Below are 26,413 nucleotides of genomic sequence, written 5' to 3' on the forward strand. Positions count from 1 at the left end.
CTGCCTCTGTGCTGTGCGGACGGAGGGAGGCGGGGGCAGACGGTCAGGAGACCGGGTCCGGTTCTGGCTCTGCCGGCCCCAGTTCTGAGACCTCGGATGCCCGTCTGAGCCTCAGTTTCCCCACGTGGGACCTGGGTGCGGTGGCGTCTGCCTCTCGGAGTGGCCGTGAGGGTTGGCGGGCCGGGCAAGCTGCTGGAGGTAAGCCCGCTGGGCACTGAGCTGGGCTCGGCGACGCCCCGCAGACGTGAGCCCAGGTCCCGCCTCGTCGGTCACTCGCCCGCGAGCGAGCGTTCTCTAGTGAGTCATGGCGACTAAGCCCAACCAGAGGAACAGTGGGCTGGGCTGCACCTCGCGGGGCCCTGGCCAGCGCACGGGGACAGGGGCCCGCTGGCCAGGGCACCGCGCTGACCTTGTGCCCACCGGCCACCCTGGCAGCGTGCTCTGTGCCACCGAACGGGGCAGGCCGTGTCTGTCTCTGCCTCGGGGTCCCCCTGCTCTGAGCGCCCAGGGCAGTCCGGCAGGGGCCGGGGAGGGCGGCAGCCTCCGCATTTGGGGAGCAGAGAGGATTCCCCCTCGAGGTGATAAGTGGAGCCGAGCGCTGGGCATAAACAAGGGGAAAACTGGAGAACCAAGAAGGAGGGGAGGGAGGGGGGAGGGAGGGAGGGGAGAGAGGGAGAAGAGGAAGGGAGGGGAGAGGAAGGGAGGGGGAGGGAGGGAGGGGGAGGGAGGGAGACAGAGATAGGGGCAGAGAGAGCCACAGAGGGAGAGGAGAGGAGACGGGGGCTGAGTGTGGGAGCAGGGAGGGGTGGGGGGGGCTGGGGAGGAAGGAGCCGAGAGCCCAGGCCAGCTGGGGGCAGGCAGGGGGGCTCCATCCACGAGACCCATAAAGGAGAGGACCAGAGGAGGGCCAGAGGGCTGGGCAGGCCAGGCCCGGGCGAGGCGAGAGGCACAGAGGGATGGAGAGGCGGGGGTGGGGGGGGGGGGGGGGTGGATACCCAGCAAGTGGCGAGGATGAGCTGCAGGAGACTAGCGAGGGAGGGAGGCCAGCAGCCGCCAAGGTGCCTGAGGGCAGACGACGCCCATCACAGGCCGCTGGGGTCCCGCTAAGCCCCCGCGCTGCTGGGCTGGAGGGTTTTCTCTCTGACATTTTTACTAGTCTCGGGAGGAGGGGGAGGGGGAGGGGGAGGAGGCCGAGGGGGGAGAGGGGGGCTGGGGGAACAAAAGGGAAGCGGCCGCTTAGCGTCCTGGAGGAGAGGCCCACGGAGGCCGCGAGGCCGCACAGACGGGGACCGAGGGGCACCCGGCCCCCCGGGGGCAGCTAGTGGGGAGCCAGCCCCGGAGACCCCCCGGGGCTGCAGGGCCCAGACACAGGTCACAGACAGGCAGACGGGAGAGCAGACGGGGGAGGGGCGTCAGAGCCAGAGAGACCAGACGGCCGGACAGAGGAAGCGACAGCTAGGATCCAGGGACAGGGACAGGGGACAAGGGAGCGAAGGAGGGGAAGGGAGAGAGAAAGGAGAGAGGAAGGGGGAGAGGGGTCCCAGTGGAGGAGGAGCGGGAGGAGGGCAGCAGACAGAGGCCCGCAGCCTTTGAAGAAGGAGCAGCCGCGTCCCCAGGGCCGGGGTCAGCCCAGGTCGCAGGCCAGCGGCATGAGTGGGTCTGCCCTCCTGAGGAGGAGTTCCAGCAAACGGGGCCTGGAGAACCTCGTGAGGTAGGTGCCCCGCAGCCCGGGCTGGGGCAGGGCGGGCAGGGCCGGGGCACCGTGGGCAGGGTGTGGGCCGCGCGCACAGGCGCCCGCGCCGCAGGTTCCGCTGGGCCGGCCTCCGCCTTCCCCGCCTGCGAGCCTGCCCGGCCTCCGCAGGGCCGCGCTCTTCCCAAAGGCCTCCGCCTGGCCGCGGGGCCTCTGGCCGCCCGTGCTCCCAGGCCCGGGCGTGTGTCCTCAGCCTCGCATCTAAGGCCTCCGTGGGCTCCCACCGGCCCCTGGGGACCACCCTGTCACCCCTTGCTTTACAGGCAATGAAGCCCGACTTTGCGGCCACGCTCACCACTCCCGTAGCACCAGCCCCGCGTGGGAAGTGCCACGGGGCCGTGGTGAGTGCTTGGGCCTCGGAGTCAGATTTTCCCGAGCGGGAATCCTGGCTCCGGCATCCTTGGGCTTCTGTCCAGGACCCTATCCTTTCCGGGCCTCAGTTTCCTCCTTTGTAAAGTAGTGGCGTGCCGGTACCTACCTCGAAGAGGAGGAGGAGAGAGAGAGAGAGCACAGGCAAAGGGCCAGAGGTGGGCTCAGAGCCACTGCTCCATACCATGGGCCTCTCATGGCCTCACTCTGAGCCGCCTGCAATGCCTTTCCTCCTCCTCTACCCTTCCAGGCATCTAAGCCTTAGCTGAAATGCTGTCTCCTCCATGCAGCCTGCCTTGGCTTCTCCTTTGATGGCATGGAGCCTGCTCCTGGAGGAAGGGACAGGCATCTCCGCATTCCCGGCCTCACCCTCCTGACTTCGGGGAGGAGGGACAAGGTGTGCAGGTTGGCTGAGAGCAGCCCGGACCCCTCCAGCTCTGGCCAGTCGGGTCCCTCAGACCCTGAGTGATGGCTCTCTCCTGCCCCACCCAGGCATGGCCCAAGGGTGGGCCCGCTCCAGGGTCAGGACATGCTCCCTTGCAATGCGCAACACCCCCCGGCGCAGGAGTCAGCTCACACCACACCTGTCCTTTTCCAGCCCCCCAGACCCCCCCCCGCGCGGCTGACCAGGGCACCCTCATGGAGGACCATGCATCTCAGGCGGGCCTCCTCTCTGCCCAGCCGGATGTGGCCTCCCAGGAGTCAATGCTACTGTGCCCATCCAGAAAGTTCTGTGGCCAGAGGACCAAGGGGCATCTGGAGTCAATCCCTGAGGCTCACCAGAGCTGCTTAACAAATGGGGAAACTGAGGCCCAAGAGGGCATTTGTAGCGTACACTGGGGATGACAGGAGCCCTGAGGTGGGCTGGGTACACGTCCCTCATTGCAGAAGGATGTGGGTCACACACACCTGTCCAGTGGTGACTTTGGTTCCGTTCTGAAACCCAGGTCAAGCTACTGTGCTGGGTGAGCAGGGGACACCCCGGAGGCACTGAGGGGGCACGGAAGGTATGGCGCCAGCTCGGCCGAGAGTGGGGGCCAGGCTGGCACCCGAGCCCCGAGCCCCCAGGGGGCCTGGGCCCAGGGCGGGAGGGCCTGTGGCGGCCAGTGGGCCGGAGACAAAGTGGCCCTTTGCGCTCCCTGTGAAGGCCCGGGTGCTGGTGGGCACCGGGTGCAGAGCAGGGGAGAGCATCTCCCAAAGAATGTCAGGGTGTCTGTCCAGCCCCGGCGAGCCAGTCACACCTCACACGGTGGTGTGCACAGAGGTGCTCCGGCCGCACACCTTCAGGACACTGACCCAGCCTCGGGCCGGGCGTTACACACCCACAGTGGACCCAAGAGGCCTGGCGGCTGGCGGCTTCCCTGTCCCCTCGCTGAGGTTCGCATGTCTCCTGCGTCTCAGCTGTGACTCCCCCAAGCCTGGGCAGACGACCATTGTCCTTGCTTGGCCGACAGAAAACTAGGCCCAGAGAGGTTAGTGACTCGCCTCAGGCCCCCCCAGGCGTGGGGAGCCTGCCCCCCGAGCCGAGCGCGTCACTGAAATCCTTTGCCACGGACATCCTGGGTGCCGGGTGGGAAGGGGGACACCAGAGGCGGTGCCCCTCGCGGTGCCCGGCTCCGGAGAGACATGCGGGGAGCCAGCCGGGGTGGGTGTAAACTGAATCCAGATTAAGCAGATTAAAAACGGGCCCGGCAGGGGGACTTGTGCCCATGCCCCACCTGTACCCCAGAGCCAGGGCGCTTCTTCAAAGCTTCAGGGGGCGGGGCCAGCCGGAGGCGGGGCCAGCCGGGGACCACGCCCTCCTCCTGGTGCACCGCCCCCGCCCCGCCCCTTCGCGGGTGGCCCCCTCCAGTTGCCCGCCCCCCCCTCCCCCGCGCCGGTGATGGGTGATTTGAAGTTCTGCCCTGGCCCGCTTTGGGCCAGGCCTGCGTTCGCGATGACCAGGGGGCAGCAAGGGGACCGTGGGCGCCCTCACTTCCGCAGGCCGCCTGGATTCTGCGCTGCCCGTCTTTGGGAGCCTGGTGTTGTGAGGTGGTGGCCTGGCTGGCACAGACCAAAGGGGCTGGCCGGGTCACCCTGCTGGCATCCTTATGGGCATTCGGGCTCCCAGTCTCCCAGTGGAGGCTCTGGGGACTGGAAGAGGCTGGAGCAAGCCCCTGGGCCCACGCCCACCACCGGTGGTCTTCATGCGTGGCCTCCCACCCTGGGGAAGCCAGGCCTGGGAGGCCTCTAGGGACCCCTGTGAGGCCAGCAGGGCAAGGGATTGGCCCGCGGAGGCGATGGGTGGGGGGAGCCAGGCCTCCAAACCAGGGTCCAAAGGGGCGTGGCTGCCTCAGGCCCACCCAGGGCCCTAGATGGGAGGGGGTTGCCCTTGCCCTGGCAGAGCCCTGGTGTCTGGTGGGTGGTGCTGCCCTGGGACCGAGCGGTCTGTCGGCCAGAGCCGCTCCAGGAACCCCAGCGAGCTGGCATCGCGGGGGTGTGGGGACTGAGTGGCCCAGCCCCCTGGGCAGGACGTCAGGGCCGGAGCCCAGAGCACTGAGGTTCAGGCCGGGCTCCAGTCCGGTCGCTCGAACCAGAGTGGGACAGGGTGGCGAGGAAGCAGCAGCCCGGGCACACCGGGCACCTGTGAGCTCACCCTCCATGCCCCTGCCACAGCACCGGGCGGGCACCCATGCCTCCTGGGCCCCGAGGGGTGGCTGCAGAGGGCACGGCTCCCAGGAGCGCCTCGTCTAGCTCGGACTGGCTCGGCACAGGTTGGTGGCCGGGGGCCGACCCACACAGGTGTCCAGGGGCAGTGGGAGCTGGGGTGGAGGGGGGGTAGCTCTCGGCGGCCCCTGTGGACGGGGAGCCTGTGGGATCTGGCAATGGCCCAGCCTGGAAGGTGAGAGGGTGGCGGTGAGGGGCACTGCCACCCAGAAGGGAGAGGTCCAGACGTGGGCTTGAAATGAGGCTGGGGGCCAGGGCTGCTCACACCGGTGGGCTGCGAGGCTCCTCCAGGGTGTGTCCCCCCAGGTGTGGGGGACGAGGAGGTGAGAAGAGACAGGGACGGAGGAAAAGGGGGGGGCGAGGGGCAGCAGGTCTCCATGGAAGCATAAAGAGGGCATGCAGGGGACAGGGACAGGGTGGGGACAGGGTGGGGACAGGGCGAGGTGGGATCGGGATAGGACAGAGATGGGGACTGGAGAGGGACAGGATGGGGACAGCACAGGACGAGATGGAATAAGACAGGGGCAGGGGCATGGCGGGGGTGGGATGGGACGGAACGTGGACAGGACAGGGACAGGGCCGGGGACAGGATGGGGTTAAGAGGAGGGAGAGGTTGAATGAAAGTAGAAAGAGAAAGAAAGAGCGAGGCGGGGGATGGGGTGCTCTGGGGCAAAGGCCTCGCACTGTCCCCTCCATGTGTCCCTTCCCAAGTGTCCCCTCCAATGTCTCCTCCCATATTGTCTCTCCCACGTGTCCCCCCCATGCATCCCCTCCTGTGCTGTCTCTCCCATGCTGTCCCCTCCCACGCTGTCCCCTCCACTGTCTGCCCCACACTGTCCACACTGTCCCCTCCCACACTATCCGCCCACAGTGTCCCATGCTGTCCGCCCCATGCTGTTCCCTCCCATGTTGTCCCCTTCCATGCTGTCCCCTCCCACACTGTCCCCTCCCACACTGTCCCCTCTCACACTGTCCACCCCACGCCATCTCCTCCCATGCTGTCCCCTCCCACACTGTCCACCCCATGCCGTCCCCTCCCACGCTATCCACCCCACACTGTCCCCTCCCACACTGTCCCCTCTCACACTGTCCACCCCACGCCATCCCCTCCCATGCTGTCCCCTCCCATACTGTCCCCTCCCACGCTGTCCACCCCATGCTGTCCCCTCCCACACTGTCCACCCCATGCTGTCCCCTCCCACACTGTCCACCCCACATGTCCACCCCATGCCATCCCCTCCCACACTGTCCCCCCCACACTGTCCCTTTCACGCTGTCCCCTCCCGCTCCGTCCCCTCCCATGCTGTCCCCTCCCACACTGTCCCCCCCACACTGTCCCTTTCACGCTGTCCCCTCCCGCGCTGTCCCCTCCCAAGCTGTCCATCCCGCGCTGTCCTCATGAAGCAGCAGAGGGCAGGAGGCCCAGGGCAGCAGGTGCGGGGGCAGGTCTGGGGCGGCAAGTCTGGTGTCTGCTCCTGGGTCACCGGGGAGGTGGGGGGGCCGGAAGGGGCGAGACAGTTAGGTGGGAAGGCCGGTGAGGCCGAGAGAGGGGGCGGGAGAGGACCGGGGCTGCGGGGGGGCGATGCGCTCTCCACCCCCCGGTGTCCTGCCCCAGCTGCGGACCCGTGAGGTTGCAGCCCCAGGTCAGATGCCACACGCGTCAGCCTCCGTCCCCCTCCTGTGACGGCCCCCAGCCCCCCGCAGCGCCCTCGGGGACGGAGACCCCTGTGGGTCCCACCGACTCAGTCAGCAGCCGTCCCGTGCTGGCCCCGCGCACCCATCTGTGTGGAAAAGGAGGCTGAGGCTCGTGCAGGGTTTGAGGCCGTCTGGACAGGCAGCAGGGGTCTGCGGGGTTAAGGGCGCTCCTCTTCTGCCACCCCCCCCCCCGCCGTGTCCCCAGGCTGCCCAGCCCCAGGCTCCTCAGCCACCTGGGAGGAGGGCTGGGCGGCAGGCAGGGCACTGGGTCTCTGGGGGCAGAAATGGCCCTGGCGGTGTCAGACAGAGGGTCAGGCTGCTCCGTGCACTTGGGGGCCCAGGGCTCTCTGGGGAGGGCAGAGCCGGGAGCCGATGGGCAGCCGCTGGATGCCAGGCTGTGGCTCCCGTCTGGGGAGGGGAGCAGCCAGGCTCTGAGACCCCGGGATGACAGCCATCTGGGCACTGACGGGGCAGGGCCAGGCGCGGAGCCCTCGGGGTGTGGGGAAGACCCAGGTACCACCAGGCAGGGGGAAGGGGAGAGGGGTGGCAGAGGCTCAGCCGGCGCCAGCCACCAGTCGCGTGTCACGGAACGTGCCAAAGCCCGGCCTCGTGAGCGCTGCAAGCCCTGTGCCAGGCAGCCCCAGCCCGGCCCGGGAGCGACTGCTGCCCTGCAGGGCCGTCCAGCGGCAGGAGGAGCCGGGCCGGGACTGGAGGTGAGGCGGGGGCTGCCAGCAGCTGTGGGGGCCGTGCGGTCAGGCTGTGCACGGGCCGGAGGCCGGCCCTCGCGGTGCTCGGGGCGGGGGCGGGGGTGCCCGGGCGTCCCAGGACACTTGGCCCGGACCCGACAGCGCTGTGGTCAGTGACTCGGAGAGCAGAGTCGCGGCGAGCGCAGTGCGCTGGCCAGAGGGAAGAAGGGCGAGCCCAGGGCTGGTGCGGGTCACAGCCATGCCAGCATCCCGCAGGCAGGGCGGGCCGGGAAGAGGGGAGGCCTTGACCTCCGACCCCGGGCCCAGAGGCGCCGGCCAGGCAGAGCAGATGGGGACAGATGTGTGGAAGAGTCGAGGTGCGGGGCACGGAGGCCGACCGTGGAGCGCGTCACAGGAGGTAGGGCCCAGCAAGAGGGAGGTGACGGCCACCCAGAGGGACATCAAGCTTGGTTCTGGACCCCACTGTGGGGCAGAAGTGGACGGTCCCTGACCCAGACTCTGGGAACCAAGGGAAACCGGGGATGGAAGGGCTTGCAGGCCCCCGGGCGGTGCTCTGCGGAGCCAGGCTGGGGGCCGCAGACTCCCTCTCCCTGGAGCTGGGGCCATCGGCCCGCAAGTGGGCACCTGTGCCGCAGGGACTCCCAGGGCAGCCATCTTCCCGTCGGGCCATTTGGGCAGATGCTGAGGGTCCACCCAACTGGCCCGACGCCCTGGGGACCGGTGGTGGGACGGGCTGCCCTGGGCTGGGTCGCCCTGACCGGCATCCGTGGTCTGGGCCGAAGGCTGCGGCAGGAAGCCGCGGGCGGGCACCGCACAGGGCTATTGAGGGAGGGGCCCGTCCGCCCCGGCCGCTCGGGCCGCTCGGTCCTCGCCAATGGCGGCTGGCGACGCGGGGCCCAGGAGGGCGGCCTGGCCTCAGGCGTGGGAGCGGGTTTGGGAGGAGGTGAACCCACAGGAGCTGACGCTCTCCCCACACCGCTTCTCCCCGAGGGGCACCTGAGTGGGGTGCGCTGGGACAGGGGTCACTCGGGAGGGGCGCGGGCTCCACATCTGGACTGGGGGGGATGGGAGCAGAAAGGAGGGCTGCCCCTTGCTCTCCAAGGGGCCTCTGCCCACCATGCCCCCTGTCCTTCCGGGCCGGGCGTGGGTACAGGGGACTCTGCCCTGAGAGGACTTCCTGCCAGCTAGTCCCTGATGGCTCGGAGGAGGGGCCCTTGCCTGTGGTCCCTGAGCCCCACCTTGGGTCAAGCGCTGGCCTTCTCGGAGGTTCTAAGGCCCATAGGTGCAGGGACCTCACTGTCTGCGGGCCTCTGGTGCCTGGCGGGACAGGGGTGGGGGAAGGGGGCGGGGAGGACTGGGGTGACAGGCCACCCTGGGGCACAAGCCCGCGCTGGCCCGGAGGTTCTGGAGAAGGACGCAGATGCCGGGCCGTCATCGAGGCGGAGTGACCACCCGGCCCAGGGAGGGAGGTCGAGGACGGTGGTGGCAGTGGCTGTGGTCTGTTGCCTCTTCTTCCCAGGGGGTGACCTCTCAGCTCCACTCTTCGGCTGTAAACTGGGGAGGCTGTCTCCCCTCAGTGGGGTGAGAACCAGGTGGCATTTTGAGGCCCGAGGTGGGGGCATCCCAGGCTGAGCAGGGCCTGGAGCTGGTGCTCCTAAGGGGTCCCTGGTGACCTGAGGGCCAGGGCAGAGGCGACCCTCCCTGGTCTGCCCTGGGGCCTGGCCAGGGAAGATGGGCAGAAAGAGGATTCCTTGGCTTTGGGGGCTCTGTGGGGCAGCTAGGGGCCTTCCCCAGACGAGAGGCCCCCAAGTGCCACCCCACTGTGGGAAGATGAGGGGGTGTTGGACAAAGAGGCCCAGCGAGGGCCCTGCGGAGAGGACTCTGGTCAAGGAGGTGCCGGCTCGGCTGCGAGAAGGGGACGCCCAGGCAGAAGGCGGTCCCGGCTAGGGGTAGGGGCTGATGTGGATGTCAAGATCCCAGCAGACAAGTTGCTCTGGCCTTTCCCCCCGGGCAGGGTTCAGAGAGCCCACAGCCCCCTCTCCCCTCCAGCTGGGAAGGAGCTGAGGTCCCAGGTGCGGCAGGGCCCTGGCCCCTCCTCTCGGGGGCCACTCAGGATGCCCTGGCCTGGGGCCCGGGGCAAGGGGGGCAGGGCCAGCCTCCTCCGGCCAGCTTGGGCTCCCGGACCATCGCCCCCAGCCCAGGGGCCTGGCCTCTCGGGGCCTCCGTCCCTCCCCTCCCCTCAGTCCGGGGCCCCAGCCTGTGTCTTTCAGGGGTGCCGTCCTCTCTGTGGTAGTGGGGGTGGCCAGCTTTGGGCAGGTCGATGTCCCCTCCCCTGGGGAGACTTCTTAGATGTGACCTGCCCCCAGGCCCAAGAGGGAGGTAGTGTGGGGGTGGTCACAGGCCTGCCAGCAAGGGGGCCTGGGGCCAGCAAGCCCCAGCTTGCTTTGGGGGGGGCGGGTCTGCCAACGGTGCCAGCCAAGGGGAAGCAGGAGCTGGGGCGGCCTGGGGAGGGGTCTCGGTTCACATGCTGCTGCTCCCCTTTGTACAGCTGGAGAGCTGAGGGTGGGCCTGGGGTCTCACCCTGGGAAGGGGGTTAGAGAGACCAAAGCCACAGCCCTGCCCTGGCCCCAGCCCCTCCACCTGGGGCGACTGGCCGTGTGGTCCCCTCCACTCAGCCTTCATCATCCGCATCACCCGGGGGAGGTCAACAGCGCCCCCCCCCCCCCGTGCTGCCTTCCACTGAGCCCCTCCCTGCCCAGAACCTCCTGGGGCCCCCAGAGTCCCTAGCTGCTCTGCCCTGGGTCCTAACAGCACCCCAGGCCCCTGGGCCCTGCCCTGCTAATGTTGCCCCTTCTGGGAGCGGCCACAAAGGAGAGGGTCAGGAGGGGTTGAACTGCACGGGGGCGGGGAGGGGGGGCTGGGTGAGGCGCCAGCCTTGGGGGGAGGAGAAGAGGAAGGAGGAGGGGGAGGATGAGGAGGAGAGGAGGCAGAGGGGAAGGGGGAGGAGGGGGAGAAGGGAGGTAGACAGGAAGGAGGCCTAAGGGCTTGGGGCCCCAGGCCTTTGCCTGTGCCCCAAGCCTGTCTGCTCCCTGCTCACCTCAGAGCCGGGTGCCCCACTGCTGTCCTCGGGCTGCCTGAGTGAACTCAGCCCCAGCTGGCCTGGCTCCTCTCCCCGGGTCAGCTGGGTCCTTCCTCACCTATGGCCCCTCCTGTCTCCCCGGGAGTCCCCACGCACCCTGCGCCGCTCCCCCCAGCTCAGCTTGGGGCCTCCCCGCCCCCCGCAAGCCGCCCCCCCCACCGGTGCGGGTCAGACAGATGCCCCGGAGCCATGAGGCTGCGTCCCTTCCCGGCCAGTCGCCCTCCCTCCGTCTAAGTGCATCTCCCCTCCTCCATGTCCACCTGGGGCTTCTTCCAGAATGCTGAGCACAGGGCCTCCCAGGCCTGCCTCCCAGGGGGCTCAGGACTGTCCCGTCCACCTGCCCAGAGCTGCCCTCCCTGAGCACTTGCCTTTGCTCTTGTCCCGTCTTCCTGGCCCACAAACCCCGGTACTTCCTTCCTTCCTTCCTTCCTTCCTTCCTTCCTTCCTTCCTTCCTTCCTTCCTTCCCTCCTTCCCTCTTTCTCTCTTTCTCTCTTTCTCTCTTTCTCTCTTTCTCTCTTTCTCTCTTTCTTACTTTCAATGTTTTATTTATTTCTGAGAGAGAGACAGCGTGAGTAGGGGAGGGGCAGAGAGAGGGGGGGAGACACAGAATCTGAAACAGGCTCCAGTCTCTGAGCTGTCAGCACAGAGCCCGACGCGGGGCTCAAACCCACGAACAGTGAGATCATGACCTGAGCCGAAGTCGGACACTTAACCGGCTGAGCCACCCAGGAGCCCCACCATCTTTCAGACCCAAGTTCAAGGTCATCTCCTGGGCTCCCTTGGGCAGCAGGACTGAGCTTGCCAGGGCCGGGGACGGCGGGGGGGAGGGGGTGTCTACCTGGAGCAGTGACTTTGAGGAAGCCCAGCAGGGCGCAGACACGCCCGGAAAGGTGCTGCCAGAGGGAGCACGGCCGGGAGGGCGGGCTGGACACGTGCCAGGGCCGTCGGGCGGGGTGTGGGGGGGCCTGGTTCCCAGCAGCTGCAGCTCTGTGAGCACACCCCTGGCCCCGGGCAGCAACGTGCCCCTCCCGCCTCCCCACCCACCGCCCACCTGCCCGTTTGGGGCTGCCTTTGTGCTCCCCGCTCACCCCCTCCCCCGCCGCACCCCACCTGACTCCCGGCAAGGATGAGTGGCAGCCGGAGCCCTGGCAGTGCCACACCCGCAGACCCCTCCCCGCACCGCCTGGGGCAGGCCCCTGCCTTGCATAACCAGCAAGGGGCACCCTCAGAGTTGTGGGGTGTGGGGCTGCCCTCCCCTGAGCTCCCCGCTGGGGCCCTGACCTCTGCCCTTGGGGGCTGCTCTCTGGGAGTTGGGGATTCTTGCTGTCCTGCTGCCCCCGACGCTAACGCTGAGACGCCTCTCCCTGGGCTGGCTCCCCTCCACTGTCCCTTCGCTCACAGGCTGGACGGTGACTTGAGGGACCAGTCGCCATGCAAGTGTCCACCCCGGTCGACAGTGTAGGAGACCCCGGGGAGGCGGGGCATGGAGGGGACCAGAGACTTGGCGGTGGTCTGCGGTGGGGCTGACCAGTCCTGCCCCCTCTCCGGCAGCTTCCGCTGGCCGTTTCCAGGACACCTGTGGCCGAGAGGGTCCCCGCAGGCCTAAAGGAAGAGTTCTCCTGCCACAGGCCTGGCGCTGCCTGGCTGTCCTCCTTTTTGGCCCTTGCCCCCAAGCCCGGCGCCCAAGCTCCCCCACGACCTTTAGGCACCAGAGACGGGTTGGGTGGTCCACAAGCCGCCTGCAGGGGGCAGAGTCAAGCTGGGACCAAACCCATACATGCAGGGGAGGAAGGGGGTGGCGGCAGCCGGGAGGCCCAGGCCGGCTCAGGATCATATCATGGGAGCCTGGAGGAGGTCTGGGGGGGCTGCAGAGGGAGCAGTGGGGGGGTCGGTGCCCTGAATTAGGGATGGTAGGCAGTGGACATGGTCAGCAGGGGCAGCCCCTGAAGTTGGGGACCCCCCACTCAGAATGGGGAGCCGTGAGGCGGCCCGGGCCCGCTGGGGACTGCGCACACTGGTGCTCCTGGGCAGGGGCGAGGCCCCGCGGTGGAGCCTGAGGCTGGGGGTGCAGAGCCCCACTCGGCGGCCCCTGGGGCTGAACCCTGGGCTGCACAGAGCCAGAGCAGACACAGGAAACAGCCTAATTGCGTTTGCTGAGGAACACCAAATCCCTTGCAGCTGCACGCGGGCTGAGCCAGGGGCCACGGGCGGGGCGGCCATCGCCGGTGTCCTGACAGCTCCGTGGAGCCTGCCAAGGGGTCTGGGCTGCTGGCCGGGGAAGGGGGGCGCCTTTCCCAGGCCAGAGGCCCCCACCCCACCCCAGGAGAGCCGCCCCCTCTCAGTTCCCAGAACGGAGCCCAGCTGTGGAACAGTGAGGGGTGAGGTCACGGGAGGGGCCAGAGGGGCCGCATTACTCACATCCTGGGGCTGGTGGGAGGGGGGGAGGCGAGGGGGAGGGCCCCTTGTCCTTGGGGCTGCTGGGGCTCCCGGCCCAGGGCTTTGGAGAGACAGCAGGAGACCCCTACCCCGTAGCCCTTGTCTGCCCCGCAGGCTCCTGCGCATGCGGATGGCAGGTCGCAAACGGGGGCCCTCGGAGGGGCCGGCTCACAAGAAACCCGCCTTGGGCTCCCTCCAGGGCCACTGTCGGGGCGATGGCAAGGACAGCAGAAAACAGGGTGCCGGGGGGACTGGACCTGCCATTTGGGCCCCCACCTTATCCCAACTTGTGAGTCGGCGTAGGCCAATGGACATCCATGCGTGTGCACGGACGCGTGCTGTGGGTGTTTGGAACCGTGGATGGAGGGTGGGTGTCGAGCTCTTGTAGAACGTGTGTGCATGCACGTGCACTACTGCCTCGTGTGCACCTGCGCGTGCAAGGGGCCCGGGCTGTGAATCGTGTGTTCGTGTGCGGGGCTCTGCTGAGCGTGGGCCTGCGTGGGGCCCTTGTGGCCTGGACACACCGCCGGGCGGGTGGGCCCCAGAGGGTCTGCTCATGTCTGTGCGTGGGTGACAGACACCTTGCAGGCCGTACACTCAGATCTCCGTGGACGGGGCTGGGGAGCAGGAACCGCGGCCCTGTGCAAGGGAGGCCCCCGCGGGGGCTCCCGAGATCAGGACTGAGGAGGGCCTGGGGCTCGGTTCAGGACTCGAACCCAAATCTGCCTCCCGCACACACCCAGCTGAGCCCGAGCACCGACACCCACACACCAGCCCTCGGCCCAACACGCGCATAAGTCTGTGCAGCTTGCACATGGCAGCGAGGGGGACAAGATGGCCCATCTCATCGGGAATGGCCAGGAATCCATCCTGGGGCGCCCCCAGGGTCTGCCCACGAGAAGGCGCTCTCCACGCCACAACCAGGGACCCCGCGTGGAGCTCCCACCCTCCATTTGGAAGGGGGAGAAGGCCCCTGGCCCCTGGGGCTCTACCCCCCCAGATAACATGGCCCAGGGCCCGGGGCAGGATGGGAGCAGGTGTGGGGAAGGAAGGGCTCCCTGGGCCCCTGGAGGTGAGAACCCAAGGCACTTCTGATGACCGAGCGCGGGCAGACCAGACAGGGGTGCTGGGGGCTGAGCAGGTCTGGATTCCCAGGTGGCCGCAGCGGGGGGAGTGGGCCCAGAGCCGGGGCTGCGGAGGGCCTGGCCTTTGTCTGGGAGGCTCTGGGAAGGCCTGGGAGAGATTAGATCATGGCTGGCAGGGCTGCTGAGACCGTGGAGCTGGCCGTCCGGGCCAAGGGACGGAGGCCCAGAAGGAGCGGGCTGTGGGGTCAGGCGGCGGGCAGCAGCGGGAATGGAGAGAGACCCCAGGTTGGGGCAGTGAGCCCTCCAAAGGCAGAGGCTGGGGCTCCCCTCTCTGGGTCCAGCAGAACTGGGGCTGGGGGTGGGTGGAGGCAGGACCATGTTGGCAACCCAGGCCCAGGGTACCTGCCCCCTCCCCCCCACCGGATACCAACAGTGTGAGATCTGCTGGGCCAGGGCCCGGGGGACCAGGCTGTGAACCCCTGCTCTAGGCTGACCTTGGGTAACCCTCAGTGAGGGACCCCGAGAAGCACGCACTGAGGGAGGAAGGTCTCAGAGATGGGCTCTGGGGTGGCCTCGGGTCCTCGTCTGTGAGCCAGCCTGGAGAGATTAGGTTGCAGCTGGAGGCAGCCTCTTCTGGGGGCGCTTGGGGAGGCTGGAGGGCACACCCCAGCTGGGGTGGTCGGACAGGGAGGTGGCTGCCTGGCGGGGTCTGCCCCTGATCGGCAAAGCAGATCCCAGTAAGGAAACGTGGCACCGGCATCTGGTACCTGCAGTAACCCCTTCCCATGCCCGCCTGTGTCCCAGATCTGATGAGGTCAAGGGGGGCCTGGCTGCCGGAGGGGACGCAGCGTCTCAGCCCTGCTGGGAGGGCAGGAGCAGCGGGGTGCAGGCTGAGGCTGACTGGCTCTCCGTGTCACCCAGGCTCACCACTCAGTGGGACGTGGAGGATGAGGAGGAGGCCGCCCGGGAGCGGCGCCGCCGGGCGAGGGACAAGGAGCTCCGGACCCAGGACGCGGACGGCGGCGAGTCCCCCGAGCTGCCGGAGCAGGAGAGCCTGTAAGCCGCCCCCTACCAGTCCGCCTGGCCTCGCTTCCCTCCTCCGGGCAGAGGGGATGCTGGTGGCCAGGCCCTGGGCTAGGGCCCCCGGAGGGGGAGTGAGCAGGAGCTCAGCAGGAGTGCGGAGACGGCTTGGGGTGAGGGTCCCCGAAGCCCTAGGCGCCGATGGAGCCCGCTGGCCGGCCAGCCGGATGGACTCACGTGCGGCCACCCCTCCCAGCCAGGCTCCCAGAGCGCTGATTCAGGCTGGCCCCTGCTTGGACCGACACTGACCCCAGCTGCATGGCCCTGGCCCCGGAGCCCCCCGCCCAAGTTCCCTGCTGCCGGTGACTCATGGAGGCCACGTCCAACTTGGCGGGCCGCAGGCCGGCTCGTTTCCTCCCTGGGCCCAGGAGGCCTCCGCGGCCGGGCTGGGCTGTTTTTACAATAATGCCCCCCTTCCTCCCGCCCCTGTTTTGTTCCATTTTCTCCGAGTCAGCAGCTCTGGGCGGGGTGGGGTGCTGCAGCGGTCATGGCCCCTCAGGCCAGGTCCTCGGTCTAGATAGCAGGGGCTGGGGGCACTCGGGGAGCCCACCAGCACCAGATCGCAGTCCCGCCCTGGGGGGACGGGGTACAGGAGCCCACCCTGCTGCCCGCAGAGGGAGCAGTCACCAGAGCCCTGGAGGCTCAGCTGAGGGGCCAGAGGCAGACACGTCACCCATACACGGGGACCTCAGAGTGACAAGGGAGGCACAGCCCAGCAGTCAGGGGACCCTAGAGGGGTGGGGGAGACACAGCCCAGCTCTTAGGGAGCCTTTGACTGATGGAAGAGGCATAGTTCAGCTCTCAGTAGCCCTAGACTGAGTGGGGAGGTACAGCCCAGCTCTCAAGAGATCCTAGACTGATGGGGGAGGCATAACTCAGCTCTTAGGGAACCCTAGACTGATGGGGGAGGCACAGTCCAGCTCTTAGAGAACCCTGGACTGATGGAGGAGGCACAGTCCAGCTCTCAAGGGACCCTAGACTGATGGGGGAGGCATAGCCCAGCCCTCAAGAAGTCCTAGATTGATGGAAGAGGCATAGCCCAGCTCTTAGGGAACCCTAGACTGATGGGGGAGGCACAGTCCAGCTCTTAGGGAACCCTAGACTGATGGAGGAGGCATAGCCCAGCTCTTAGGGAACCCTGGACTGATGGGGAAGGCATAATCCAGCTCTCAAGGGACCCTGGACTGATGGGGGAGGCACAGTCCAGCTCTCAAGGGACCCTAGACTGATGGGGGAGGCATAGCCCAGCCCTCAAGAAGTCCTAGATTGATGGAGGAGGCACAGCCCAGCTCTTAGGGAACCCTAGACTGATGGAGGAGGCATAGCCCAGCTCTTAGGGAACCCTAGACTGATGGGGGAGGCACAGTCCAGCTCTTAGGGAACCCTAGACTGATGGGGGAGGCATAGCCTAGCCCTCAAGGGACTCTAGACTGATGCTAGACTGATGGAGGACACACAGCCCAGCTCTCAGGAGGTCCCAGACTGATGGAGGAGGCACAGCCCAGCTCCTGGGGAGGCCTAGACTGATAAGAGAGGCATAGCTCAGGTCTTAGCAGGTCCTAGACTGATGGGAGAAGCACTGCCTAGCTCTCTGGGAACCTTAGTCTCAGGAGGGAGATATGGCCCTGTTACTGGGGGGCCCTGGCTTAATAGGGCGAGACACAAAGTTGACCTCGGGCAGCTCCTGACTATGGTGGAGACACAGTCTTGCCCTCAGGGACTCTCGGACAATGGGGAGGCTCAGCCCAGCCATGGGGTGCTGCCTCTGGCAGACAGGGTCTCCTGTCCCTGGACCCCAGGGTCTGAGGAAGGGAGGAGACGTGGCCAGTGTGTGTGGTGTGTCCCCCGCCCCTCATGGCCTGGCCCGGCTCTGAGCACCCAATGCTGCTCTTTCAGTCTCAGCAGGAAGCCCTCGGAGGCCCCTGAACTGGACGAGGATGAGGGTTTCGGCGACTGGTCCCAGAAGCCTGAGCAGCAGCGGCAGCACTGGGCGGCCGGGGAGATGTCCGATTGCGGGGCGCCCCCTCGGAGTGAGAGTCTGGAGGGGCAGCAAGGGGAGGACAGGCAAGTGGGGGTCAAAGCCTGGAGGCAGGGTTGCCGGCCAGGGGCTCTCTCCAAGCCCCCAGCCTGTGCCTGAGCAAAGGCCACTAGCCCCGCAAAATGTCCCGGGGCTGGGAGCAGGGGGAGGGAGGAAGAGAGCTAGACGGCGGCGGGGCGGCGGGCCGAGGGGCTGCGGGGAGGGGTGGGGAGGAAATCTCATTCCTGGGCTCCCCAGGGCCCCTGGGCCCCATCCAGACCAGCTGCGGCCCGGCCAGGGTGTTGCCACATCAGCACACATCTGCAGCCCACTTACGTAATGGAGGCTCTGCGCCCCTGCTGCCCGCCCGCCCCTTCCTCCCTCGGGGCTGGCTCATCTCCATTCCCACGGAGGGGAGCAGGTATTTCCAGATGTGTGGGCCTGTGAGTCGGCCTGGAGGGACAAGCTTTCCAGATGTGCAGACGTGTTTGCTGGTCTGAACAGGGCGGGGGGGCCGGGGATGGGGGGCTGCTCCGGGAGCTTCACCACCACCCCAGTTCTGGGGTCCGAGGCACTCTGCCGGCGTGCTCGAGGTCCCCCCACGGTGGGCAATGTCCAAGCCCCACTCAGGAGCTTCGAGCCACAGGGATCCCACCTTACAGCCCTTTGGGGCCCCCCAGTAGTCTCCGTGTCTGGCTAGGACCCCTCCAGCTTCCCAAGCACGCTACCAGCAGATAATCGCACCCCAGGAGCCAGCTGCCCGGCTCGGGCCCTGGTCCTGGCCACCCCTGGTCACTAGGGCTTCTGCACGCCTCATTTCCCCCATCTGCCTCTGAGAGTCAGGGCACACTCTGCACTTCCGAGGTGGGTCTGGGGTCTGCAAAGATGGCCTGTGCACTGGTGTCGGGTGGCCGCAGCCCTGCCGGCTGCCTCCCCTTTCGGGCCGGCCCCAGGCCACAGCCGTTCCCAACAGCAGGGGGCACTTTGGCTCTTCTCTTGAACCCTCCTGCTTTGTTCACAAGCAGCAACCCCCTCCGCCCCACACCTGCCCGGCCCTGGGACCACGGCAGCTGAATGGGCCCTCTGTGTGCCCGCCGCCGGCTTGCGCTGACCCACCTCGGGCAGCGGGTCTGGGTCAGGGCTGGCACCAACACCAAGTGGCATGAAATCATGGAAAATGCAAGAATTTCCCATCTTACGGCCTTCAGTCTCGCTCAAACGCAGAGCCCTGCTGGCTGCTGGCAGGCACGGCCCGTGCAGACAGCCCCTCTCCTCAGGGCTGGTGCCCTCCTAGCTGTGACCTCGCCCTTGCCTTGTGCTCTAGCCGATCAGCCCCCAAACCACCCGCAGATCCTGTCTCGCTCCCGTGCGAAACCCTTCTTCCTCAGGCCCACCTGCGTCTGGCCTGGAGCAGGCGGGACCAGGCAGGGAACGAGGCCCGCAGGGTGGACACAGACAAGCATGGCCCAGGGCTGGGGCCCGTCCGCACAGTCTGGAGACTGAGTCTAGCCCCCGAGTGTGAGGCGAGAGGGGGCTGAGGCAGCGGGCACTGGTGGTACAGGGGCCCCAGGGAGGGAGGGCTGGTTCTAAGGTCCTTGGACCCATTTCCCCAATGAGGCTGGGGTCCCAGGATTCCTTGGCACTCAACTGGTCTGACTGCTCCCATCTTTTGGATGGAGAAACTGAGGTTTGGAAACCGGGAGGGACTCAACCCAGGCAATTGAAAGACTTTCATTGGGATTGTGTCCCTCTCCCCCCCCCCCCGCCCCCCGCCCAGGCCCCAACAGCCTGCCTGTGGGGACCAGGATGGTGGTGAGCAGAGTCCAGCCAGAGTCGGCCTGGAGGAGTTGCATCTGAGCCGCAGCTCAGAGCCCCAGGAGGAGCCAGGAACGGAGGCGACGGAGCCCAAGAGCCCAGAGGGGACCGTCCAGGACGGCCTGGGGCCGGCAGGAACGGAAGAGGCAGGTGAACAGGTGATGGTGGCTCCCCTCGGGGCCTGGACGGACTCCACGCCCTGGGCTGGGTCTGTCTGCTGACTGCCTGCTCGGCGGGCTGCCCTCGAGGGAGATGCACCCTCACCCCCAGATTCTGTGACACCCTCATTCCCGGAGGGAGGAGGGGCCTGGTGACCCTGGGATCAAGTGACTCCTCTGGACTCACGAGCCCCCACTGCGGAGAATTGGAGAACCAGAGCATGTCGGGGCTGGAAAGGGCCTGAGGCCCAGGGAGGGGAAGACGTTTGCTCCAACAAGTCCCAAATGGGGCAGCAGGGGTGCAAAGGGGGTGCTCGTCATATAACCTCTGATGTTCTATTTCTAGCACCAGAAATGCCAGCAGCCCAGGACACCCAGCCCCCTGGTCTTGGAGGGTGCTTCCGAACAGGACTCCCCTCCCCTGAGCCCCAGCACCAAAGTAGGTCAAGCCCCGGAGCCTGCTGCCTTTTCCTCTTTCCCAGAATCACAACACCATGACAGCCCCAGAGAGGCAGCCACATATCAGCTCCAGAAATAGGGTCACATCCTGCTCTTTCTCTGCTGTTCCCCACAGCCTGGCACTCAGCACATCCCTGAGAAACAAGTCCGTGGATGGCTCGATTTGGTGGATGGGAGCCACTGGGGCGATGGGGAGGGGGCATCTGGCTAAGGGCTCACGTCTCCGCTTGCCTTCCACAGCTCATCGACAGAACCGAGTCCCTGAACCGCTCCATCAGGAAGAGGTGAACCTTCTGCTTTCCAGACTAGGACTTGGGGTTCCCCGAGGGGTTGAAGAGAGGGTCCAGGGACCAGAGATGCAGAGGCCTCAGGGAGCTCTGGTAGGGGTTGCGGTGGGGTGTAGAGGCCAAGTTAGAGGGCATGGGGCATGACCCTTCTCCTACCCTCCAGTAACAGTGTGAAGAAGTCCCAGCCAGCCCTGCCCATTTCCAAGATTGATGAGCGACTGGAGCAGTACACACAGGCCATTGAGGTATGCTTAGGCCTCCCTTCTTCTGCTGCGGCCCTCCCCTATTCACACACCCATTGTCCCATCCCAACCATACCCTTCCATCCAACCAACACCCTCCATCCAACCAACACCCTCCATCCAGCCAACACCCCTCCATCCAGCCAACACCCTCCATCCAACCAACACCCCTCCATCCAGCCAACACCCTCCATCCAGCCAACACCCCTCCATCCAGCCAACACCCTCCATCCAACCAACACCCCTCCATCCAGCCAACACCCTCCATCCAACCAACACCCCTCCATCCAGCCAACACCCTCCATCCAACCAACACCCTCCATCCAACCAACACCCTCCATCCAGCCAACACCCCTCCATCCAGCCAGCACCCCTCCATCCAGCCAACACCCTCCATCCAGCCAACACCCCTCCATCCAGCCAACACCCTTCATCCAACCAACACCCTCCATCCAACCAACACCCTCCATCCAACCAATACCCTCCATCCAGCCAACACCCCTCCATCCAGCCAACACCCTCCATCCAACCAACACCCCTCCATCCAGCCAACACCCTCCATCCAACCAACACCCCTCCATCCAGCCAACACCCTCCATCCAACCAACACCCCTTCCATCCAACCAACACCCTCCATCCAACCAATACCCTCCATCCAACCAATACCCTCCATTCAACCAATACCCTTCATCCAACCAATACCCTCCATTCAACCAATACCTTTCATCCAACCAATACCCTCCATTCAACCAATACCCTTCATCCAACCAATACCCTCCATTCAACCAACACCTTTCATCCAACCAATACCCTCCATTCAACCAACACCTTTCATCCAACCAATACCCTCCATTCAACCAATACCCTTCATCCAACCAATACCCTGCATTCAACCATACCCCTCCATTTAACCAAGACCATACCATCCAACGAATGTCTTTCCATACAAACAACACTCCTCCACTTAACGAACACCCCTCCATCCAACCACCACTCATTCAAATGTACACCCTTCTATCCTACCAATCCCCCTCTCTCTAACACACCCCTCCATCCAGCCCTATGTTATGAGCAGCCTGATAGCACCACCTCTGTCTCTTACCCTCCCATATCACTTGTGCTCCTCAGATCAAGAAGGAGTTTCACAAGTACACCAAATGGGAGAAGATGCAATTTTTTCAGAGTGCCCTGCTCTAGCCCCTCACTGGGAAGGCACTCCCAGGAAATACAAAGATACAGAGGAAGTCATACATTGGAGACTCTCACACTGGCCTCTCTGACATGTCCCATGTTGCTCTCTAATGTGGTCCTGGGCTCTTTCTCCTCTGCAGACTGCTGGCCGGACCCCCAAGCTAACCCGCCAGCCCTCCATTGAGCTGCCCAGCATGGCTGTGGCGAGCACCAAGAGCCGGTGGGAGACAGGAGAGGTGCAGGCTCAATCCACTGCCAAGGGCCCTTCTTGCAAGGTAACATCCATCCCAGAGTGATGTGGGGTCCCCTTGGTAAGGCAAGTATGAGAGCATCCAGGCTGAAGTGTGGATAGACAGAGCGCTGGGATATTTTGGGGCTGGGGCAGTGCTCAGCAGGCTGGCCCCCAGAGTGGGGAGACTGGGTGGCCCAGCAGGTAGGTGGTACCTGCCCTTTCTTACCCCCTCTCTTGGGCTCTAGTACAGGAAGTGGGAGGGTACGCCTAGGCCTCAGCTGCACTAGGCTGGACAGGAGAGAGAGGACCAGGGCTTCCAGTGCCCCAGTCAGGGGTCTACACCTGTGACACGTCCTTCCTCTGCCCGCAGGATATTGTAGCTGGAGACATGAGCAAGAAAAGCCTCTGGGAGCAAAAAGGAGGCTCCAAGACATCATCGACAACTAAGGTAGGGTCTAAATGTGGCTGGTGAGGGAGGGAAGATCCAGCAGTTGAAAGCAAAGAGGGGCCATCCTCAGTGTACCTGGGAGGGCTTCCCAGAGGTGGCACCACCTCCCTCCTGCTGCTCTCAGCTTTGCTCTTGGTCTCCCAGCAGAGCACCCCATCTGGAAAGAGGTACAAGTTTGTGGCCACTGGACATGGGAAGTACGAGAAGGTGCTTGTGGACGAGGGCCCGGTGCCCTAGGCTGCCCTTCTTGGTGAGTCCAGGGCAGCGGCCCGAGTGTGATGTCGTCATGTGTGTGGAAGGTGCCCCTCTGGAAGTGTGGTGTCGTGGGCAGGGCCTGCTTTGTTACAGCTGCAAGGGCGGCCTGTGGGGACCCTGGGTGCCCGGCCTTGGAGCTGGCCGGAACCGCGCTTGGCTCCCTCTCCTACCCCAGCTGGGGACCCGTCTGGTGTCCACCACCCTGCCCATAACCTGGTGAAGAAATGTGGTCCACTGCTGTGGTTAGACGTAGTTTATTAGTGGCCTGGGTCTCAGGCTCCATTTACAGCACCTGTTATGCCCTGGGTGACACAGCTGGCCGTCTCCTGGCTACCTCTTCCCCTGCTGAGTCCTAGGCACCTCTGTGTCCCTCTCTCATTGCTGCTGACCCCGTCAGAGCCCTGGCCCCTGCCCTGAGTCAGTGGGACTGCTGACTGGGGCCCCCAAAGCTGCATGAGGCCTGGGGTCCCCTCTGCTGCCTCCCCTGCCCCGGGGACTGAGGAGCTGGGCCCTGCCCCTGTCTCCCACCAGTGAGCGCCCCTCATGCCTTGCCCCCCAGGCGAGGGAATCAGAGGTGGGAAACAAAAGGAGAGCCTGGGGTCCCCCCTGCCCCCTGCATGTGTCCGGAACCAGGGTCAAACCACCGATGCAGCCACTGCTGCCCACCGACGACTCACAGCAAAATAAGTCTGTCCCCCATCTTCCCCGAGAGGCAGGGGCCCCGCAGAGCCCAGCCCCAGAATCCTCCACGCCCTTCCTGCCTGCCCCCGTTGAGAAACCCGGGCGCCCCCCTGCACCTCCTCGCCCCGAGTCCCGAGCTGTGGGCCCCGCCGTGCAAGGCCGACTCATCTACCAGCTGCCGCATCACAGGCTTGTGCCTTCCTTCTTGCGCACAGTTTTGCCCTGTTAGCCCCCATATACATTCCACCCCTTCTCTGCCCCAGTCCGCTCTACGGGAACCGGCCCCCTCCTCGACCCCACCTGCCCCGCCGCGCCCCTCCCCCGTCCTTCCTGCTGCCGCCTGCCCGCCCTGCACCGCCCGCTGCCCGGCGTCCGTCCAGCCCCAGTGCCCTCTGCAGTGGCCGTGGCTCCCCAGCTGGCCCCCCTCTTCTGTCCACACCACGGTCCTGGGCCCTGGGGCCACCCTGACCAGTCACTGGAGCCTCCAGCCGGCCGCCGTCCGGTTGAAGTTCTTGGGCTTGGGGTTTAGGTCCAGGACGGAGGGGGCCGTGGGAGGGGGCCGGGCCGCGGCCTCCTGCAGCTTCCGGGCGTTGAACCTCGGCCTGCACAGGAAGGGCAAGCGGTTCAGGCCGGCCAGGGTACAAGCCCCATCCCTGGGCCCGGCCGGGCTGCCTGGGGACTTGGCCACGGACATGCGATACAGCACCGCGTCCCACATCCTGGAGGCCCGGGAGGCGGGGGGCCGGGGCAGCGGGACGGGGGGTGCTGTTGCCCCTTGCTCCCCTTGCTCTGGGCTCTGCTCACGCCCCGGGAGTGGGGACGCTTCTGCCTCCTCCATCAGCTGCTTCTTCAGGCGCGTCCAGCCGCTGAGCTGGGGCTTGGGTGCAACTCTGGGGACAGGACACGGGTGTGGGCCTGACAGCGGGCCCGGGGACGAGGCCCCCTGGGGACTGGGGACCAGATCAGCCTCAGCATCAGGGCCAGCCACAGGGGGCTCCTCTGCATGCTCAGCTGGGGTCTGCCTGTTAGGCAAGGGTCCTGGCGAGCGGTAGGTGGGGGCTATGGGCACTACAAGCCGGGTGCTGGCCTCTCTGGGCATGGAGGCCTCGGGGCCAGGGGACGGCTGGGACACAGGAGGTGCCTCAGGGCCATGACTGGCAGCCTGGGCCTCAATGGGCAGTGGGTGGATGTGCGCCATGGGGACCGGGGGCTGGGCCCCAGGAGGGCACGGGGCTGTGTCCTGGTCCCGCCCGCCAGGCCCCCCATCTAGGACCGTCTGGCGGGGCTCTGGGGTCCTGGCCTGTGGGGACGGCACGAGCCGGATGTGTACCTGGCTGACGTGGGTGGCCCCTGCTTTGGGGGCCGAGGCCTGCGTGAAGCCACCGGGGGACCAGGTGGGGTCTAGGGCCAGGGTGGTGAGCTGGAGGCCCGTGGCCTTAAAGTGAGCAGCCAGGCTCCGGCGCTGGGTGAAGGGGAAGGGGAACGTGGGCTTCTGCAGAGGCGATGCCACGTGCTGGATGACGGAGGGGTGGGGGGAGCGGGACAGGGAGGGCACGGAGCGCGGGCCCTCTGTGGGACGAGGGCCCCCTGTGGGGCGCAGGACCGTGGGCTCTTGGTCGTGGCTGGCTTCACTCACGGGGGACAGGGAGGTGCGGAAAGCCCCCAGGGGCACGGGGGACCCGCCCCTGGTCATCTTCTTCCGGGCGGCCTTCCTCAGAAGTTTCTGCAGACGAAGGTTGTCCTTGCCTGGCTTGGGCAGCAGGGGCGGCGGGGGTCCCGAGGGCCCCTGGGGGCACAGGCCGGCCACAATGAGCATTGGTGCGCCCTGGGGTGGAGAGGTACAGCCGTCAGGGCAGGCGTCACCGCCAGTGCGCCCCCCGGCCCCCACCAACTGCGTGGTAACGGAGGAGCGCCTGAGGCCCAGAGGGGTCACGGCCTGACCCTGACCATCAGAAGCTCTGCTTCCCGACCCCCGGCACCCGCCAGGTGCATCCCTAGCCAGTCTGCTTGCATCAGCAGCTCTGTGGGGCGGCTCCGCCTGCAGCCGGTTTAGAGAGGAGCCCACAGACGCCTGGGTGACTTGGTGGGTGATGGACGAGGGCGCCGTCCGGGGGCACGGCCTAGGCCGTGAGACCCGCGGGCGGCCTCCAAGGGGGAGGCGCGTGCCGGGCCGGCCGCCCGCCAGGGCAGGAAGAGCGCCTGCCCGCAGACGCGTGAGGGGCGCCACGGCGTCGCCGGTCTGACCACAGGCTCGTCCAGTGTGAGCCAGCGGTGAGGGCGGCGGCCAGGGGCTCAGGAAAGCTGAGGCTGCATCATCAGAGGTCGATTGGCCGGGAGGTGGGAGCAATTTTCGCTGAGCTACGCTAAATGGGATATTCCCGCAGACATCCTGGCTGGGGTGGTCGTGGCCAAGCCGCCCGCCCCGGTTTCTGGGCGCCACGTGCTCGAAAGGACGTTGACAAATGGCGTCTGGGCCAAGCCAGAGGCCAGCCGGTTTGTGGGAGGAAGGAGGCCCAGAGCTGCCGCCCTGTGGGGGCCGGCCCTGTCAGGAAGGAGCCGGTCTGCCTGCGGAGGGGCCCCAGGGGTCGGCCCGGGGTCCGCGCCCGGCTGTGCCTGCTTCTGGGGGCCTAGGACCCCAGGGGCCGCGGGAGCTCTGGGGCTGCGCAGCCGGCGAGAGACGGCACAGCTCCCTTCTCCGTGAACCCCAAGTAGGCCTGTGGCCGGGGGCCCAGTGTCGGGGAGCCAGCTTGCGAGGGGTTCCGGGGGAGGGGGTGCTGGAGGCAGGGTTGGAGGCATGGGGGGCAGGGGTAGCCCCCTCCCCAGGCCGAAGCCTCACGCCCCCACCCATGCCTGTGTTTCAGCTTCCCTGAGACCGCAGGCAGCTCAGGCAGCAACCTCCGCCCTCACAGCGACGAGTTCAGCCAGACGCCCACCCGGCCCTGCCACGGGAGCCGCTGCCACTGCCCGCCCGGTCTGCCCGCGCCCGGCCAGCACCCACCACCATCGCCACCTTGCTGCTCCTCGACCCCCCGGCCGCTCTCCCCTCCCGCTCTCTGACCCCCGACTACCTCGCACAGCAGGGGCAGGAAAGGGGCTCTCACTGGTGACGGACCACGGGGGCCATCCCTGCAGAGACCAAGAGGAAGGCCCAGCCTGGGCAGAGAGAGGACACGTGCCGGGGGACTTCCAGGTCAAGAGACACCAGCACCTGAACCACATTCTCAGGCCCTGCCCCCCCCCCCCCCCCCCCCCGGCTTGCAGCCCCGTCCTCCGTGTGCAATAAAGCTCCTCGTGCATTCCAAGTGCTGGCTCTGTGTCCATTACTGGGGGAGCAGCAGAGGAGAGGGCCCATCCGGTGGGAAAGTCCTTCCCCCCACCCCCGGAGAGTAGGGCCTCCAGAATCAGACACTCTGTCCTGTCCCATGGCCTTCTGTGGTGTTAGACTCTGAGATCTGAGGTGTGTGGTGGCTTAAGTTGGGGTGCACATCATGGGTGGGGTCCAGTCTTCCTCTTTCAGAACATCTATGATGCTTCCCTCCTTGACTGGCCCGATGACATTTTACTGCACCTGAAACAGTGTGCCTTTCTGGTCTGTGCCCCTAGACTGTGAGCTCCCTGAAAACAAGACCGACCTTGGGGTCATCCCCCATCCCAGCATCC

At 66.5% G+C, this 26,413-nt stretch overlaps 1 protein-coding gene across 6 annotated transcripts in view; it reads left to right on the forward strand.

Annotated features, from left to right (window-relative positions):
- Positions 1 to 26,055, forward strand: part of LSP1 (lymphocyte specific protein 1) — a 36,073-nt gene extending 10,018 nt beyond the window's left edge. The window contains exons 1-11 of one of the 6 annotated variants that reach the window (XM_039223709.1): positions 1,601 to 1,711; positions 14,810 to 14,944; positions 16,865 to 17,032; positions 18,763 to 18,958; positions 19,305 to 19,397; positions 19,658 to 19,701; positions 19,868 to 19,949; positions 21,278 to 21,412; positions 21,740 to 21,817; positions 21,962 to 22,067; positions 25,615 to 26,055. In XM_039223709.1, coding sequence (XP_039079640.1) covers positions 1,650 to 1,711; positions 14,810 to 14,944; positions 16,865 to 17,032; positions 18,763 to 18,958; positions 19,305 to 19,397; positions 19,658 to 19,701; positions 19,868 to 19,949; positions 21,278 to 21,412; positions 21,740 to 21,817; positions 21,962 to 22,054 — 1,086 coding nt within the window. In that variant the 5' untranslated portion in view covers positions 1,601 to 1,649 and the 3' untranslated portion in view covers positions 22,055 to 22,067; positions 25,615 to 26,055. Of the gene's footprint in view, positions 1 to 1,600; positions 1,712 to 14,809; positions 14,945 to 16,864; positions 17,033 to 18,762; positions 18,959 to 19,304; positions 19,398 to 19,657; positions 19,702 to 19,867; positions 19,950 to 21,277; positions 21,413 to 21,739; positions 21,818 to 21,961; positions 22,068 to 22,784; positions 22,876 to 25,614 lie in introns of those variants that run through there. The other 5 variants (XM_039223710.1, XM_039223705.1, XM_039223706.1 and 2 more) reach the window with 5 other exon arrangements.
- Positions 26,056 to 26,413: the final 358 nt, after the last annotated feature.

The sequence above is a fragment of the Hyaena hyaena genome, unplaced genomic scaffold (assembly GCF_003009895.1).
Source record: "Hyaena hyaena isolate Hyena2069 unplaced genomic scaffold, ASM300989v1 scaffold_1418, whole genome shotgun sequence".
Classification (NCBI taxonomy): Eukaryota; Metazoa; Chordata; class Mammalia; order Carnivora; family Hyaenidae; genus Hyaena; species Hyaena hyaena.